This window comes from Centruroides sculpturatus, unplaced genomic scaffold (assembly GCF_000671375.1).
Source record: "Centruroides sculpturatus isolate CEXI.00-Female unplaced genomic scaffold, Cexi_2.0 scaffold231, whole genome shotgun sequence".
In the NCBI taxonomy this organism is placed as follows: Eukaryota; Metazoa; Arthropoda; class Arachnida; order Scorpiones; family Buthidae; genus Centruroides; species Centruroides sculpturatus.
The window spans coordinates 499,744-519,182 of record NW_019384443.1 but is presented as its reverse complement, the minus strand read 5'-3'; the positions used below and the strand labels follow the sequence as shown (position 1 = coordinate 519,182).

General features: G+C 32.2%; 2 protein-coding genes and 1 long non-coding RNA gene across 3 annotated transcripts; 2 read left to right on the top strand and 1 right to left on the bottom strand.

Moving 5' to 3' along the window:
• Nucleotides 1-2,460: 2,460 nt before the first annotated feature.
• LOC111620207 lies at nucleotides 2,461-3,684 on the top strand. The gene is made up of 3 exons (XM_023362105.1): nucleotides 2,461-2,670; nucleotides 2,778-2,926; nucleotides 3,012-3,684. The coding sequence occupies exons 1-3, from the start codon at nucleotides 2,596-2,598 to the stop codon at nucleotides 3,163-3,165; spliced, it is 378 nt and encodes a 125-aa protein (XP_023217873.1). The 5' UTR covers nucleotides 2,461-2,595; the 3' UTR covers nucleotides 3,166-3,684.
• A 6,086-nt stretch (nucleotides 3,685-9,770) lies between these two features.
• On the top strand, nucleotides 9,771-10,588 carry LOC111620206. Its single transcript, XR_002755872.1, has 3 exons — nucleotides 9,771-9,882; nucleotides 9,990-10,138; nucleotides 10,224-10,588. It is a non-coding gene; the product is annotated as an uncharacterized LOC111620206 (long non-coding RNA).
• A 3,978-nt stretch (nucleotides 10,589-14,566) lies between these two features.
• On the bottom strand, nucleotides 14,567-17,313 carry LOC111620205. Its single transcript, XM_023362104.1, has 2 exons — nucleotides 17,076-17,313; nucleotides 14,567-15,745 (listed from the first exon to the last, which is right to left on the bottom strand). Exons 1-2 carry the CDS (start codon nucleotides 17,240-17,242, stop codon nucleotides 14,695-14,697), a joined length of 1,218 nt encoding a protein of 405 aa, XP_023217872.1. The 5' UTR covers nucleotides 17,243-17,313; the 3' UTR covers nucleotides 14,567-14,694.
• Between the last annotated feature and the right edge of the window lie 2,126 nt (nucleotides 17,314-19,439).

The following is a 19,439-nucleotide window of genomic DNA, read 5'->3' as shown; positions in this document are numbered from 1 at the left end:
TTTTGCATATCTTGAAATTTCAAGGTGTCCTGAGTCGAAAAAGGTAAAAATTAGGAAAGGGTCATTTTTTGACCGAGCGTTAAACTTTCCCTCTGTTATATATAACAGCCGGAAAAGTGAAAGTTATCGCATACACATTTATATATTATTTAGAGGAGTCTTTTAGCTCTTTGGAATAAAAAGTTTCTACGTTCTATCTTTATTAGAACTCTATTTATTGAATCTTTTATTCTAAGGTCACGTAATGACATCAGAATTTCCGGGTCTCTTTCGGTAACAAGTCCGCCCCTGGTCGAAGTCGATAGATTTTTACACGACTCCACAGCCCTGGACAATACACAATAGCAATATCAATCCATAACTACTCAATTGTCAATTGCATAAACATAATAATATCTATTCTTCTTTGATAAAAAATATATTATTTACAAATTAATATTCTTCTGTTTAGTTGGTTTCATAGCTATGCTATAAGTAGTCTTTCATCACGCTTTAATATTTCAGCTATTCTCTCTTATTTACAGATTGGAGGTTGCGCATAATTTACACTGTCCCAACGAATAAGAAACTAGCAAATCTCACCAGCAAGTGAGTGAATTCAGCTGCTGATTGCTCCAGAATTTGCGTCTGACAAAGGTATTAAATGTAATGGGTTTTCTTCACACGTTTAACTCCTAGACAGGGCGTATTTCCTTGAAAGTTTTCCTAGTAAGCCCGTAACATAGAAGAATCCGTAATAAATCATCTAGTGTTACAATACCTTTTCCCATTAACCAAACTAATAGCCAGTTCTGGAATGAATTATTCTAGTTATGCAGCTGAAAGTTTACATTTTTAAACCAAATATTCTTTTCTTATTATTACTAATGTTGAATTATTACTCATATGCTTTCTGTTGAAAATATGATTGCTGCGGAGACTGATGATATTAAATTTTGGTGATTAAAGGTCGAGGAGGTGGGGAAATAAAGGAGTCGTGTTTATCTTCAGTAGTGTCGGACGTAATGATGATTTTATTCGTTATTTTATTCGTTATTTATTCGGGATGTGTATTACAATTGTTTGTAATACACATCCCTACCCCTTGAATTAATCTTTTTGCCATTTTATAATTGTTAAAAATATAACATATTTTTAAAATGACATATAATAACAGACGATGCCACCAAACGTTGCCGGGAAAGTTATGCAACTCGTTTGGATCTTTCTATTAGCTATTCTTTTAAGTTGAAATCTTCCCTAAGAGTTGAAAAATGTTTAGCTGAAATGAAATCTTCCCTACTTAAATACTTCTTAAGATTTAAATTATGTAAAACATTAAAATTATTAATGTTTCGTAGTGTTTCTAATTTATGAATCATGATATTTTTTCCTATAATCAATTACACTCTAATAAATTTTTGAATCGGTTTGAATACGTAAGAGGAATGCGGCAACGTAATACGTGGGCGATGTGCCAAGGAAGATGTCACTCTATGAGAAAGTGGTTCCTATTTTGATATAAAACGCGTAAATGACATCCAGAAAACTCAACGTGGCCAGACAGTTTCTTTGCGTTTTGTAGTTTTATCCATCCGACTACTCGTTGGCATCCATTTTCTGAAATGTCAATTTATAAAAATTCAGATTAATAAATTCCTTTTAAGTTTTCCGTCGTCTGAACGCTAAAAAGTGTTTTTATTTTCCTTCATGAGTGCGGCTGAGGTTTTAATGTAAGTGATTAATGACAAAGGATAAAGATTAACATATCCGGGATTGATAGCCAATGTAAATTTCTGATTCCCGACCTGAATGCATATTCTCCGGTTACGATTTAATTAATTATTGTTCTAATTATCGGTGTCATTTTTACTAGTTGTTCCTTTGTTTTTTAACAACGCGATCACATATTTTATCTCTTCACCCTACAGTAAGGTCTGTTTGAGGAATAATACGGACTAGACTTGCAATAAATATTAAAAATTGCATTATTACAGTATTATTAAAGAAACTGATTCGGATTCTATCCCAATATAGGCTATAGTTATGTAGATTTCTAGTTTAACTTGGCTTTTATTTCTTAAATATTCACAAATATTTACTTTAATGTTGTTTAATATCTAAAAAATTTCAGTTTCAGTTATAATTATCTTGTAAAAACAGAATTTATTATAATTTATCCAATAACTAATTTGCATGAATAAGGGAAAAATGCAAACTTTCAAGAATAATTCCAATTAATTTTCTAAATTTATTTTTTACCATTTAAGAATTTATAGTTAATCCAAATTTCATTAAAGCTTCCATTTACTGTAATTTCATTTAAATATACTTAGCTCTAATTACAATATTTCTTCTGCGAAAATTACACAATGTCCTATTATAACAACATCATTTAAGTACTCATAAGTCTCATTAATACTTAATTAATTTTATAATGTTTGATTGGTCGTCTATTCATGGAAGTTTAATTCCTTAACGAGCGGGGTAATCCGCACTTCGTAGATTGAGAAAAGGTCTAAATTCTACATCACAATATAAAGAACAGAAGGAAGAAGCGACGACGTTGAGAACTACAAATTTATAATATGATTACGTGATTCTTAATCTTTTAACATGGTCGTTTTTAACTGGACGTTGAATACCGTATTGTTTTTAATGTTAAGTTTATGCGGTATATCACCTCGAGAGGTAAGATTATTTTTTCGCAATTTAAATGAATTATTTTATAACTAAAAGCCGAATTTGATGATAATGAATACAATGATTTTTAATCTGTAAATTTTCTGTCAATACAGCTTGGCATCTTGTCGATTTTCGTCTATTTTAATGAACGTTTTGTAAATATAAACGAACATATTCCGATTCAGTTAACGGCAGTTACGGTTTACGCGATTCTAATATTTACCGTATCATCGGGAATGTCTAGACTTTTTAAAATTATATTGTAAGTATAATTTTTATTTTTTCCTCCTCTAATTCTTAAGTGAATTTTCTAAATTAATCCCGAAACGTAATGGTTTTTTTTCCAGATCTACAATCTTCTACTTGCCCGACGAACGTAATCTCTTCGACCCAGTTAACGTATCGATAGCGCTGTTTGAAATATTGCTCTTCGATGTTCTCGTTTGTCCTATGATGCAATTGATAATTTTAACTGATAATCTACTTAATTTTCCCTTTTGAACGTCAGACATTCTCGTTATATTGTTACGACTTTAATTTCATTGTTATTGCAAACAAGTGAATGTAACTGCTTCGGGAATCTTTTATTTTTACAAGTATTGTTTTACGTGACGAATATTTAAATTTGTTTTATACTTTATCGTTAACTGTTTTTGTAGATTTATGTATCATTTGTATAAATATATATATTTTTTTACCATGTTTAAAGTTTGAGAATAAAAAATTAAACACATTTTATCAATATTCTCTCTTCTCGTTTATAAACAAATTGATTTCATTATATGAGAAAGTTTTATGTAGAAACATTAGAATTGTGTGAATTATAAGACAGAATAATGTTCTGTTATAACGAACACACGCTACAACATAAGCATGGAGAAAAGAATCTGTTAAATTCATGATTTAATGAAGAAACTTTACATAAATAGGTTAGGATCCTCCCAATTAAATTAACATTGTTAGAAGCTTAATCAAAAAGAATTGTTACTTATTGTAATAAAATAAATTGTATTTCTGAATATTAAAGAATAATATTTTCTCACAGTAATAAATGTTCTTATTGACTGTTTTCCTCAAGATAAAATTATATAAGGTGTCAACAGGGCAATGAAGTTACTATACAATCCTGTAAAACATTCTCTAGAACTTATTATAATTTACTATTAGTTTCCATATTAAAATTGTAATTTAACGTCAATCATTGAAAAACTCTTGCGTGATTATGATGATCATTAGTAACTCTGAAAATATTGTGTATATACAATTGGATCTTCAGGGATTTACAAATTAATTTACATTTTAAAATATTGTACTTAAGCTAATCGGGAGTATAAAAATTGAAAGCTTAAAATATTCGACAGAAATTTTATTTACACGTAATAAAAGAGGAACGTCTTATCGAGAGATTAGACTCGTAACCATCAATATTCAGGCTGCGAAGAGTGAAGATCCGAAAATCACCAGTGAACAAATAGCTTTCAGTGAAAGACAGCTGGACGGACGGACAGACGACAGAGGAATTTATGGGTCAATCAAAGAAATCGTATACTAGGTGATTCTTCTTACAAATACTTTATGTATGCTTGTTTCCAGACGTACCGAATTTCTCAGCAGGCTACAATGAATATGATCTGGACTTATAGCAGCGTTTTCTTAATGGGTTAGAGTTGCCTTTAATTCCATTGTAATCTTCAGTAGTAAAAGAATAGAACTTTAAAATCTACTTCTCGTCTTGCGCTTTATAATCCTGGATATCTGCCGGGAAATTAGCATTGGTGGATATTGCGGCTTAGGTTAAACCTATCAGATTGGCAATCTCCTGATATCACTCGTTTATTACCGTGCCATTTCTTCCTAGTATGAACAATAATAAGACAACTGACAATGGTTCGAATGTCTAAAATGCATATTACAATAAAATATGGTGCAGAAACTAATTATAAGCTACCGTTTGATAAAGAAATGATTTTCAAGTCTTCTGATGAACTGCGGTATGATTTTCGTTCATGTAAAGAGCAAGCTAGAAAAATAAAATAAACCAGAATATTCGCCACAATGAGTAACGTTCAATTGTTCTCTAGGGACAGAAGCTGGGAAAACGTGGATTTCTGTTTTAATTCCGATACTAGGAATGGGTTAAGCTATCTATTCGCCATTTGCGAGTATGAGAAAGGCCTNATTTTAATTGCGAATGAAATAGGACGATGAACAGTTTTATTGATAAAACTTCTGCTAGGATATGTGCTTCTGTTCTTATCATAGCGATAACGAAGTTACTAGTAGCAGAGTTTCCATCTGTTACTAAATTTTCGGAAGTTTTTTTAATTACATTGGCCACTACTGTTTATTCTCGATTGTAAGATGAACCTGTTCTACACCGCTAACTGCTACACTTGCAAAGAAATTTATACAAATGAACATTCTGTAAATAAATTGCAAAAAAGAGAATTCAGGACGCAATACACTTTTAAATGTATTGTAAACAATACAAATAGTAAAGACTCCGCTAATGTGGTTCATTTTTCCAGCAATGATACAAGGAAGATGTCAATATCTTTATTTGTATTACTCTTTACTATTTGTATTTTTTACAATAGATTTAAAACAAGTATTCAGTTGAAATGTTATTATATTTCTGCTTGTACAAAATATAGATACAGTACTATATTAAGTTTAATGAATTTTCTTCACACGTTTAACTCCTAGACAGGGCGTAGTGAATATACTAAAACAAATTTACAAACTTCAAAATTTATACATAACTCAATAGATTAATATTCGGATGTATTTTATTTTGAAATGTTCATTGAAGTACAGAATGTATTAACAGATGGAAGATTTATTTCATTGGACTGCCATAACGATCAGTAAATACTAAAAAATATTATTCCTCGGTTAAAAGCAAGATTATATCTCATAAAAAGTTTGGTCAATAAATATTTTCCTCATATTCACTTTAATCTATACTTAAAATATGATTAATGTGCACTTATGTATAAAATATCATAAAATTTGCAATAAAATAAGAAGTTTCTACCTATATTGCAGATGGCCAATTCATCTGGATTATAGGCAGTTTCAAGATAATTATTAATATTTAATTACTAATAATAAAATCATTGTTAATTGTTGAAAACTTTTTACTGTTAACTGATCTAGAATATTCAAAATTTTACTTTTATGGACTTTTTACACTCTTGGGCATTAAAAGGGGTTTTTTAATCCATGAATGGGTCAAGCACACGGCCAGTTGATGAGAAATGGAGCCCGATTAATCCGGGACAGATCTTTTTCTGAAAATTCCTGTAGTGTTTCAAACCGCCCGGAATCAAACCCTAACCACCATAGTGATAAGTCCGATTCCTCGGCCATCCGGCTGGTATTCTTACTTTCATTATTTTTGTAACAGAATGTAACATAGCATAATATGATATGATATTATCTTAAATTTAATATTAATTTTTACTTTTAAATCCGTGACTGAAGTCTTCCAAGCAGACTCACAGGTACGATTTAGATTGGATTTGGTTAAATAAGGATATTCAAACTATGGGAGATGCGTGAAGTGAAAAGCCTTCCAAGAAGACTTTCTATAGGAAACTAGGACATATTAGACCCATGAAAAACCAACAGTCTTTTCACTATTTATATTAAAGTATTGTCTAAGTTAAGCTGTTTTCGAAGAGAAAAATCCAAGATCTGAAGAAGTTCTCACATTTACCAATCATTTTAATACAGTACATTATATCAATAGATCTACATAAGACAATACCAGGGCTGTGGAGTCGGAGTCGTGGAGTTTTGGTGTTTTAGCCGGGGTCGGAGTCGTCAAAAAAATCCTCCGATTCCGACTCCTTTTTACTTTCCAACTTCTTATGTATATAAAACGGAAAAGTATTGGAATTTTGTCAAATTTGACCCTCCAGGTTATTTTTTGCAAATCTACACGTTTGAAGTGCTCTCGAACCCTTCAAAAAGTCAATAAAAATTTAGGGGAAAAATTCGCGTGCGTGTATTGTGTTGGCGTCTAATTTGTTTAAATTCTTTATTTTCTGTTCTGAGATATTAAACAATATGTCAGAATGGGTAAAGTTCAAGAAGCGAAATGTGGCACTGTGGCTTGCGTATAAAGGGGCATTAATACTATTAAATTTTAACTTAATTAAAACTTAATTAAATGTCGACAGAGTGAAGACATAAAAGTGGTCATGTGTCATATCTCTTAATTAATGAATATTTTACTCGTTATTAGCGTTCATAATTTAAAAAAAAATAAAATAAACTACCCTCAAAGTAAGCTTGTTTGCCATTTTATGATAGTACAGTAAAACACGTTAAGATGTTCTCACCTAAGACGTTAGAATGTATATGGGGACATGATTTAGTTCAACCAATTTGATGCTTAATAATTAACTCCTGTGTTAAACCATCCGACTCCGATTCCGACCACTCTGACCACAGAAATTATTAGGCTTCAAACAGGGTGAACAATATCGTGCCCCCCCACACAGCCTAACATCAACACATATAGAAAGGAAACCTCGAATCTTTTGCATATCTTGAAATTTCAAGGTGTCCTGAGTCGAAAAAGGTAAAAATTAGGAAAGGGTCATTTTTTGACCGAGCGTTAAACTTTCCCTCTGTTATATATAACAGCCGGAAAAGTGAAAGTTATCGCATACACATTTATATATTATTTAGAGGAGTCTTTTAGCTCTTTGGAATAAAAAGTTTCTACGTTCTATCTTTATTAGAACTCTATTTATTGAATCTTTTATTCTAAGGTCACGTAATGACATCAGAATTTCCGGGTCTCTTTCGGTAACAAGTCCGCCCCTGGTCGAAGTCGATAGATTTTTACACGACTCCACAGCCCTGGACAATACACAATAGCAATATCAATCCATAACTACTCAATTGTCAATTGCATAAACATAATAATATCTATTCTTCTTTGATAAAAAATATATTATTTACAAATTAATATTCTTCTGTTTAGTTGGTTTCATAGCTATGCTATAAGTAGTCTTTCATCACGCTTTAATATTTCAGCTATTCTCTCTTATTTACAGATTGGAGGTTGCGCATAATTTACACTGTCCCAACGAATAAGAAACTAGCAAATCTCACCAGCAAGTGAGTGAATTCAGCTGCTGATTGCTCCAGAATTTGCGTCTGACAAAGGTATTAAGTGTAATGGGTTTTCTTCACACGTTTAACTCCTAGACAGGGCGTATTTCCTTGAAAGTTTTCCTAGTAAGCCCGTAACATAGAAGAATCCGTAATAAATCATCTAGTGTTACAATACCTTTTCCCATTAACCAAACTAATAGCCAGTTCTGGAATGAATTATTCTAGTTATGCAGCTGAAAGTTTACATTTTTAAACCAAATATTCTTTTCTTATTATTACTAATGTTGAATTATTACTCATATGCTTTCTGTTGAAAATATGATTGCTGCGGAGACTGATGATATTAAATTTTGGTGATTAAAGGTCGAGGAGGTGGGGAAATAAAGGAGTCGTGTTTATCTTCAGTAGTGTCGGACGTAATGATGATTTTATTCGTTATTTTATTCGTTATTTATTCGGGATGTGTATTACAATTGTTTGTAATACACATCCCTACCCCTTGAATTAATCTTTTTGCCATTTTATAATTGTTAAAAATATAACATATTTTTAAAATGACATATAATAACAGACGATGCCACCAAACGTTGCCGGGAAAGTTATGCAACTCGTTTGGATCTTTCTATTAGCTATTCTTTTAAGTTGAAATCTTCCCTAAGAGTTGAAAAATGTTTAGCTGAAATGAAATCTTCCCTACTTAAATACTTCTTAAGATTTAAATTATGTAAAACATTAAAATTATTAATGTTTCGTAGTGTTTCTAATTTATGAATCATGATATTTTTTCCTATAATCAATTACACTCTAATAAATTTTTGAATCGGTTTGAATACGTAAGAGGAATGCGGCAACGTAATACGTGGGCGATGTGCCAAGGAAGATGTCACTCTATGAGAAAGTGGTTCCTATTTTGATATAAAACGCGTAAATGACATCCAGAAAACTCAACGTGGCCAGACAGTTTGTTTGCGTTTTGTAGTTTTATCCATCCGACTACTCGTTGGCATCCATTTTCTGAAATGTCAATTTATAAAAATTCAGATTAATAAATTCCTTTTAAGTTTTCCGTCGTCTGAACGCTAAAAAGTGTTTTTATTTTCCTTCATGAGTGCGGCTGAGGTTTTAATGTAAGTGATTAATGACAAAGGATAAAGATTAACATATCCGGGATTGATAGCCAATGTAAATTTCTGATTCCCGACCTGAATGCATATTCTCCGGTTACGATTTAATTAATTATTGTTCTAATTATCGGTGTCATTTTTACTAGTTGTTCCTTTGTTTTTTAACAACGCGATCACATATTTTATCTCTTCACCCTACAGTAAGGTCTGTTTGAGGAATAATACGGACTAGACTTGCAATAAATATTAAAAATTGCATTATTACAGTATTATTAAAGAAACTGATTCGGATTCTATCCCAATATAGGCTATAGTTATGTAGATTTCTAGTTTAACTTGGCTTTTATTTCTTAAATATTCACAAATATTTACTTTAATGTTGTTTAATATCTAAAAAATTTCAGTTTCAGTTATAATTATCTTGTAAAAACAGAATTTATTATAATTTATCCAATAACTAATTTGCATGAATAAGGGAAAAATGCAAACTTTCAAGAATAATTCCAATTAATTTTCTAAATTTATTTTTTACCATTTAAGAATTTATAGTTAATCCAAATTTCATTAAAGCTTCCATTTACTATAATTTCATTTAAATATACTTAGCTCTAATTACAATATTTCTTCTGCGAAAATTACACAATGTTCTGTTATAACAGCATCATTTAAGTACTCATAAGTCTCATAAATATTTAATTAATTTTATAATGTTTGATTGGTCGTCTATTCATGGAAGTTTAATTCCTTAACGAGCGGGGTAATCCGCACTTCGTAGATTGAGAAAAGGTCTAAATTCTACATCACAATATAAAGAACAGAAGGAAGAAGCAACGACGTTCAGAACTACATATTTATAATATGATTACGTGATTCTTAATCTTTTAACATGGTCGTTTTTAACTGGACGTTGAATACCGTATTGTTTTTAATGTTAAGTTTATGCGGTATATCACCTCGAGAGGTAAGATTATTTTTTAGCAATTTAAATGAATTATTTTATAACTAAAAGCCGAATTTGATGATAATGAATACAATGATTTTTAATCTGTAAATTTTCTGTCAATACAGCTTGGCATCTTGTCGATTTTCGTCTATTTTAATGAACGTTTTGTAAATATAAACGAACATATTCCGATTCAGTTAACGGCAGTTACGGTTTACGCGATTCTAATATTTACCGTATCATCGGGAATGTCTAGACTTTTTAAAATTATATTGTAAGTAGGATATTTACTTTTTCCTCCTCTAATTCTTAAGTGAATTTTCTAAATTAATCCCGAAACGTAATGGTTTTTTTTCCAGATCTACAATCTTCTACTTGCCCGACGAACGTATCTCTTCGACCCAGTTAACGTATCGATAGCGCTGTTTGAAATATTGCTCTTCGATGTTCTCGTTTGTCCTATAATGCAATTGATAATTTTAACTGATAATCTACTTAATTTTCCCTTTTGAACGTCAGACATTCTCGTTATATTGTTACGACTTTAATTTCATTGTTATTGCAAACGGGTGAATGTAACTGCTTCGGGAATCTTTTATTTTTACAAGTATTGTTTTACGTGACGAATATTTAAATTTGTTTTATACTTTATCGTTAACTGTTTTTGTAGATTTATGTATCATTTGTATAAATATATATATTTTTTTACCATGTTTAAAGTTTGAGAATAGAAAATTAAACACATTTTATCAATATTCTCTCTTCTCGTTTATAAACAAATTGATTTCATTATATGAGAAAGTTTTATGTAGAAACATTAGAATTGTGTGAATTATAAGACAGAATAATGTTCTATTATAACGAACACACGCTACAACATAAGCATGGAGAAAAGAATCTGTTAAATTCATGATTTAATGAAGAAACTTTACATAAATAGGTTAGAATCCTCCCAATTAAATTAACATTGTTAGAAGCTTAATCAAAAAGAATTGTTACTTATTGTAATAAAATAAATTGTATTTCTGAATATTAAAGAATAATATTTTCTCACAGTAATAAATGTTCTTATTGACTGTTTCCCTCAAGATAAAATTATATAAGGTGTCAACAGGGCAATGAAGTTACTATACAATCCTGTAAAACATTCTCTAGAACTTATTATAATTTACTATTAGTTTCCATATTAAAATTGTAATTTAACGTCAATCATTGAAAAACTCTTGCGTGATTATGATGATCATTAGTAACTCTGAAAATATTGTGTATATACAATTGGATCTTCAGGGATTTACAAATTAATTTACATTTTAAAATATTGTACTTAAGCTAATCGGGAGTATAAAAATTGAAAGCTTAAAATATTCGACAGAAATTTTATTTACACGTAATAAAAGAGGAACGTCTTATCGAGAGATTAGACTCGTAACCATCAATATTCAGGCTGCGAAGAGTGAAGATCCGAAAATCACCAGTGAACAAATAGCTTTCAGTGAAAGACAGCTGGACGGACGGACAGACGACAGAGGAATTTATGGGTCAATCAAAGAAATCGTATACTAGGTGATTCTTCTTACAAATACTTTATGTATGCTTGTTTCCAGACGTACCGAATTTCTCAGCAGGCTACAATGAATATGATCTGGACTTATAGCAGCGTTTTCTTAATGGGTTAGAGTTGCCTTTAATTCCATTGTAATCTTCAGTAGTAAAAGAATAGAACTTTAAAATCTACTTCTCGTCTTGCGCTTTATAATCCTGGATATCTGCCGGGAAATTAGCATTGGTGGATATTGCGGCTTAGGTTAAACCTATCAGATTGGCAATCTCCTGATATCACTCGTTTATTACCGTGCCATTTCTTCCTAGTATGAACAATAATAAGACAACTGACAATGGTTCGAATGTCTAAAATGCATATTACAATAAAATATGGTGCAGAAACTAATTATAAGCTACCGTTTGATAAAGAAATGATTTTCAAGTCTTCTGATGAACTGCGGTATGATTTTCGTTCATGTAAAGAGCAAGCTAGAAAAATAAAATAAACCAGAATATTCGCCACAATGAGTAACGTTCAATTGTTCTCTAGGGACAGAAGCTGGGAAAACGTGGATTTCTGTTTTAATTCCGATACTAGGAATGGGTTAAGCTATCTATTCGCCATTTGCGAGTATGAGAAAGGCCTGCTGTATAAGAATACACAAGAAGTAACAGAGGAAAGAAGATACATTTTGATGCACTCGTTGTATTATGTAAATTATAACCTGTTCCTCTATGTTCTATGTAAAACTAGGTATTTTATAATTTACATTTTTCATTTATATAAATTAAACAATTTATTTTAAATAAATCAAAATTGTAATTAATAGTTGTAATTCAAATTATACAATTATAAAGTGTGTCTACGAGGTGTTTTCATTTCAAAGCTGGTGAATTGATTGAGAATAGAGGAAGCATTATATAGAAATATCATAACTTTCATCCAGTAGGATGGCTCAAGCACTTTCTAATCGTGTTCTGAGTGATTCTTTACGTGTTCTGAGTGATTCTTTAGAAGTTATGTCGAACGGAAGTTCAAATTCCGATGATAGCTTTATACGATTAACACCTATTGGTCGATATTTAGATACCCCAACTAGTGATACAACATCTGAAGAAATCTATGTTCAACTAATACCTGTACGAAGACAATCTATTGTTAACGAAAACGATATTGAAGTACCTATATCTCAGGTCAATCAGAGTGTTGCTTCAGGAATTTCTGAAGAAATTCGTTCAATATCTTCTCAATATACTGCTTCGGGAACTTACGCGGAAATTTCTTCTCTCAATACTACTACTACTACAGTCGACGAGGACAGTATTTTGTGTCTAGGAAAATGTTTACATTTCGTTAGCAGGATCGATAGCAAAGTTACAATTATTGGCTTTCCTGTTGCGTTATCCATTTTTGTTATATTGGCATATTTTTTCCCTCCTCGGCGCGATCCAAGAGTCTTGAAATCTTATACGATGTTTGTTATCTATGCGGCTACAGTTACACTTACATCTGTTGTAATCGTTGTCTGGGGTGTATACTGTTTAGTATATATTGGTGAGAAAATTTTTAAATATTTGAGGAACAGAAATGTAGATAAACAAGTAAATGCAGAACCATGATATAAGGATATATCCTTCAGGAGAATGCAAGTTTTAAGCCAAGAATCGTATGGAACCGCGAGCTTTCCTTTTAGTGTTTGTGATACACTGTTTTCTAACGTTGTAATAACAGTGAACCTGATTCCTCCTCTTAATTTTCCTTTCTTAGTTTTCCCAATTGTGAAAATTATTTAATTTATATTATTCTTCTCTTTTAACTTATGAAATTTGCAATTAACATAATATTATTTGCTTTTGTATTGTAAATTAAAACGTTCTAAATAAGTGCAATATTCATGACAGTTTCTACTTTCTTTGGCCGTTTATACAGATATTTAAAAAATGCCTTTGTACATTTGATTTTTTGTTATTAGAAAACTTTTCTTGACATATTAAACACACTGGGAATCCTGTTAAATTTGAAACAACTGCGTAAAATTCAGTCCATTCTCTTACCTTATTTTATTTTCACACCAAGAAACTACAAATTTACAAGAGAAAATAATATGAGAAACTAGCAGGAGAACGACAAGCTTCCATAGTCAAAAAATCAGAGCAGCTTCCATTCTTTCTAACTTTTCCCGTCCATGCTTGCCCCTAATTTCTAGCAGAGATGCCACAAAGAAACATTTCGATTTCTTCCATGATAAATTCTATGGGTTCGTGCCTCTTGGATCTCATGCCAAGGTGAAGTTTTATGGGTTTTTTTTATAAGTGTAACACTTAAATAGGAACCACTTTCCCATAGAAAGTCCAGATATCTTGGGCTTCGTATATGAAAATAAGGCCTCAGTATACAAGGAGGAATGTGTCGAAAATGAAAAACAAAATGTAAATACGACCATTTTTCCTTAGAAAATCTATATATTTTCGTTTTGTAAAGTTAATGAAATAAAAAACGAATGGGAGAAATGCTTATTGTGTTTCATAAAGAATTAAACATATTAATGTGATTCTATCAGTATATTTTTTACAAAAATAAATGATATTACTAGATACCTTCTGAACAGAGTCTGTAATTCCCTGAGTGTCTTCAAATTTCTAGGGATCTTGGATTGGATTGACGGAATAAGGTAACGCCACACACTTGCTTTCTGCCACGGAAATCCTCCCGGGTGGATTTTCTATGCAAAACTGCCTCTTGTTTATATATTAGACACGTGAAGAAAACCCAGAAAATTTTTTGCAGCCAGTTCAGACGCAAACCTGCTATCAATTACCAGTATTTTGTGGTTTCATCCACTAAACTACCTCCGAGGATCTGTTAACACAGTTTTGTGTAAGACAGAGGCGACCTCAGTGTTTCAGAGATTTCCTCTGGTACAAAGAAAATCTCTATTGCAACAACCAGATATTTTGTTTTTTAATGTACGGTAGTATTTTTACGGACCACCAGTGGTCAAGCGGTTTCGTTCCCTGAACACTGGGAGTTAGGTCGTGGGCTGACCACGTGGAGTTTTGCGGGTTTTCTCCACGTCTGTAACCACCAGAATAGGGGTCAGTTCCCCTTAAAAGACCTCCCGGAAGGCATTATTTCCCTCGCGTAACACCACTATCCAGAGCAGGCAACGGGGAACCACTCTGGTACTAACTTCCCCAAGACAATTTCCAGCTTTTTTATATAATTAAACAATTGAAAAATTTCGGGATTTAAGAATATAATGCGGATCCACTTTAATGGTTGAATTATCAAAAATACAGGTCAACTTCAAAATAAAAATTTCGAGTGTCCTTCTCTTCTTTTCTCTGTTCATATTTAGAAAACAAACTTTCTTTGTCTTCAGGAAAATCGAAATAATCTGTGCATGGATTAATTAGTATCTGATTTTCTGGAATTATTTCTGAATCGTCGATGTTAGCATTAAGTAGAATCGATGAATATTTCCTCACATGTATACATTTCTTTAATTCTGCATGTCCCATTCCATTACATTTCAAGCATGTCTTGTAATTCTTATCACTGTCCAATACTCTTACAATCATGCAAACCTTTATACTTTCCTTTACCTTATGGGTTATGGGAAGACGAGTTTTATAAATAAAACAATCTTCTGCCGAAGAAATTTCGCAAGTAAATTCCGTATTTCTATTCACTGCAATGTATTCACGAATATTACTTGGAATTCGATTTTTCCAAGAAAATAAAGTTTTATAGAAGCGAGGATCTCTCCCTCTTTCTTCCTTGTTTATGTTTGGATGAATCAATGACGTGTCTTGGTTTTCGCTGGAATAGTAATTTCTAATAGAATCAATTTCATCAGTTGTTAAGACATTTGCAATAGTACATATGTTAGTCTCGAAACATTCCTTTCCCATAGAAAGGAACCTTATTTTGTGAAGTAATGGCTCAATTACACCCCGTAGAGTGGTGTTTGCATTGACATTGTTGAGAGCCCAATTGTACAGAACACTGAACAAATCAATTTCCTGTAATTTCTCGTATATAGGGCGAGAAAGAAGAGTGTTTATTGTGGTCTCGCTACAATTCAGATACTCTCTACGATCAAATATTTCTTTCCATTTATCTTCAAAACGTTTCCAGCAATAATATACTATATTGCAATCCATCGTTTCCCAGGCAAATTCGTAAACCATAAAAATATTTTGAACGTTTACTGTGTTTAAAATACTTCCGTAACAAAACCTTTTTAAATCAGGAATACCGTGCTTTAATGCAAATTGATACAGTTCTATTGCCTCTTCTATTGAAGTTATACGAGAAAGTTTGTTTCTTAAAAATCTGAGAAACAACATTGAATGTTTTTATATAAACTTATACATATTTGGTGTTTTCTAGTCTTGGGGAGTGAGAGGACCTTTTTTTTACATCTGGCCTATCAGTGGTTAAGCGGATAAAATCGATAGTTGCATGAACATGCCTTACCAATGGTCTGACCCCATGAAGTTTTCTAAGTGTTTTTTCGGGCCACGCATGTAAAAGGGGTGATTTTTCATATTAAAATACTCCTAGGAAACATTCTCATCTTGGAAGACTGTCCATATGTTTCGTTTTGTTATCCACATCCATCCAATCCAAATTTTCATATCCATCTTGAGTTATGACAGGACAAAAATGGGCAATCGGGTAGTGCCGGACGACCCATATCACAGTCCTAAAGAAAAATAATTTTGGCCTTCGGATTGAATTTTGGATCCTCAGAGCAGTAGACTGATTCCTTAACCACCTTGATCATCCGTCGGTCTAACAACACATAGATAGTGTTACTTAATAGATATTAACATACAATGGAAACAATAAAACAGGCCGAGATGGTTAAGGAGTCCGACTACCGCTCTGGAGGATCTCAATTGTTGAGTGAAGGTAACGCAAAGCATAGACGATCTGCCAAAATGGTGCCTCTCTAGAATTTCTAAAGGAAACTGACCCGTATTTGTGTGTTACATGTGAATAATACCCAGAAAATTCCACATGTATAACTCACGACCTGTGGTTTCGAACACCAATCTGGAGAACCCGGGAGAATCCAAAAGCAATTCGACCACTGGTGAACACCAATCTGGAGAACCCGGGATCAAATTCGGGCGGTCGAAAAATCCCAGAAAGCTTTCGTGGATCAGTTCCAAATATGTCGTGGTCTGGTCGACTAACAGTAGGCCAGTGAGCTTGTAAAAAGGCCCTCTCTCTACCACAGGGCGGAAAGAATCAAAAGAGAAAAGTAAAAGCGAAGAAACTTGCAGAAAATTTATACAGTAGAGCGTCGTTTATCCGAATCAATTGAGGACTGGGGTTGTTCAGATGACTAATTTTTCGGATAACCGAATATGTACGAAAAAATATATTAACCTATCCCGTGTTGAAATTTTTCTCCGTTGCGTGTCGCTTCGCGTTGAATTTTCGTCGTTGTTAAGCCTAACGAAGACTATTGTATCGTTAAAAATGATTTCTTTATGTTTTACAAACGAAATAAATACATTGAAAAATATAAAAACAAATAAAAATTATACTTTAAGCCGACTGGAATTCTTTCGGATAACCGACTTTCGGATAAACGACGCTCTACTGTATTTATTTTGTTTTCTAGCTGTAATAAAACTTTAGATCAACTTACTTATGAACTTTTTCCATCATTTCAAATGAATACGATAAGAAAATTTTGACTGTTCCTTTTCCTGGATAAGAACTTTTAAATGATCTGAACACACGGCCCATCTTAGAAAAGTACCTTAGATTGACATTCAATTCTCCATTGTAACACTGTATATTAACTGGATTCATTAAAAATTTTGAAAACACATGAAATTTTAATTATTAACAATCAAAACGGGGAAGAAATTATTATTACTCGATTATTATTTAGTAATAAAAAATCCAAGTTATTGTTAGATTGAATCATATTTCAATTAATATTATTATTAACTGAAATACGAATCTTTTGAATCACTCAGATTTAATGATTTCAACTTATGAGTGGAGCGGACGAAATCACTAAATACTGGTGGTTGGTCCCTAAACACGCGCTTGTCACGTGGAATTTTTCGAGTTCAATTTTGGGGTGCAACCACGTGTCATCAAAGATCCAATGAGTTATGAATTAATATATTTAAATCTCTTTTGTGTTGCATTTTTTCGACCGTGTAGACACGGGAATATCTATTATTAGTGTGATGTGTTTAATAGAGGTGAGGAATGGACTCCAAAATATTAAGAACGGAAAAGATATGAGAAATTCTGAACTGACTTGAATTAAGGTTCCTGACGTACACAGACTCCAGCTCCGTATATATCAGGAATTATTCATATTCAGTTTGTTCTGTGTATCCTGTTTCAAGGACATAAATGTCACAGTTAAGTAGTTGTTGCATTTTAGTAGTCACATCAATACTATAGTGATTTTAGTAAGATACTAACGTATACGAAACGTTCTCTAGAGCAGTGTTTCTCAAAGTTTTTGGTCCGCGACCCATGTTTTGCACTTAAAAATTTCAAAGGACCCCTGAAGTATGGGTATGTGTAGAAAAACATCGCAAAGGAGGGGATTAATTTAAATTTAGGAGTTAATTTATTTAGTTTAATTGCATTGAAACACTTATAATTTTAATAGCAGATTTATTTTTAGTATCATTAATTAATTTAAACATATTTTAAATTAAATTTAATGAAATGGGTGAGCCTACTTATTTTGGCACAATAAATTAAACCAGGGTATAATATCAGTTAGTGCAGGTCTCATAGCGATTTCTATGTTGCAAAGACGAGAGCGCTGCTTTGTTTTGGTGTTGCTCGTTACTAAAAATGCCATTCCGCATAAATAAATGGTTGCAATTGATAAGAGAACTGCCATCGCTGGTTTATAATTCAGAGTGTAGTGAATACTCAGCTTTCACACTAAACCAAAAAGAATCTACTATTTCTAAACATGAATCCATAGTAAATTTATAAAATACTTTAAAAAAATTGATCTGTCATCAATTTTTCTGCGACCTTCCAAATATTTTTCACGACCTCCACACACAGAATCACTGCTCTAGAGCAGTGTTTCGCTACTTTTTACTACTCGCGGCACACCCATGACTCAACACGGCACATCAAAATATTATTCCCCTCAAAAACGTATGATATGATACTATTAATAGAATAGAACTACGTAATGCCACTAACCTATTATTATTGTTATTAAACAGACATCAACACTTCTGAGCAATTTTTTCATTTAATTTCTTAGAATACATAAAATTTATTAAAAAATAAACAAACATCGTCTTATTTCATCAGTGCTGCGGCAGAGAATGAAATACAACTGCGATAAATCTCTCTCTCTCTCTCTCTCTATATATATATATATATATATATATATGGACGTGTGTGTCACTATATTTCACTTCTCAGCAAAAACTACACATGAATGGTGTTTGTATGTGATAGTAGCCCCAAGTCTCCATTCGTGCACTATGGTGGTCGCGTCTCGATAGCTATAAGGGTGCGGGAGATATGGGCTTGAAAGTGGTTGAAAGTGGTTTTCTATTTCGAATTTTATGTTCGAATTTGTTCGAATTTAATTCGAACAATATTCGAATTTGAATTCGAACAAAAATTCGAATATTGGTTCGATTATAAAACGATTGTAAACGTTCCAGAAACGTTGAAAATAGTTCGTTTGACTGGACGTGAACGAGAGAAGTTCATAAATAGAATCGGAATCAGGTCTCTAATTAGTCTGGAAACGGTGGACCTAATTCTTGCATTCTGTGAAAACGGGTGAGATTGGCCATAATGTAATTATCTTAATCTTCACTATCGTTACTTTTTGCCCACAAATAAAAACCCAGCGAAGCGGATCCTTGCAGCTAGTTTATAAAACGGTTTAAATTTATAAAAGTTTCTTCATACAGAGATTTCACTATGTCTGTAAACTTATTCTTTTAAATAACCTTCCATGACCTTACATTTATATTCTACTAGCAGATGAACTTGG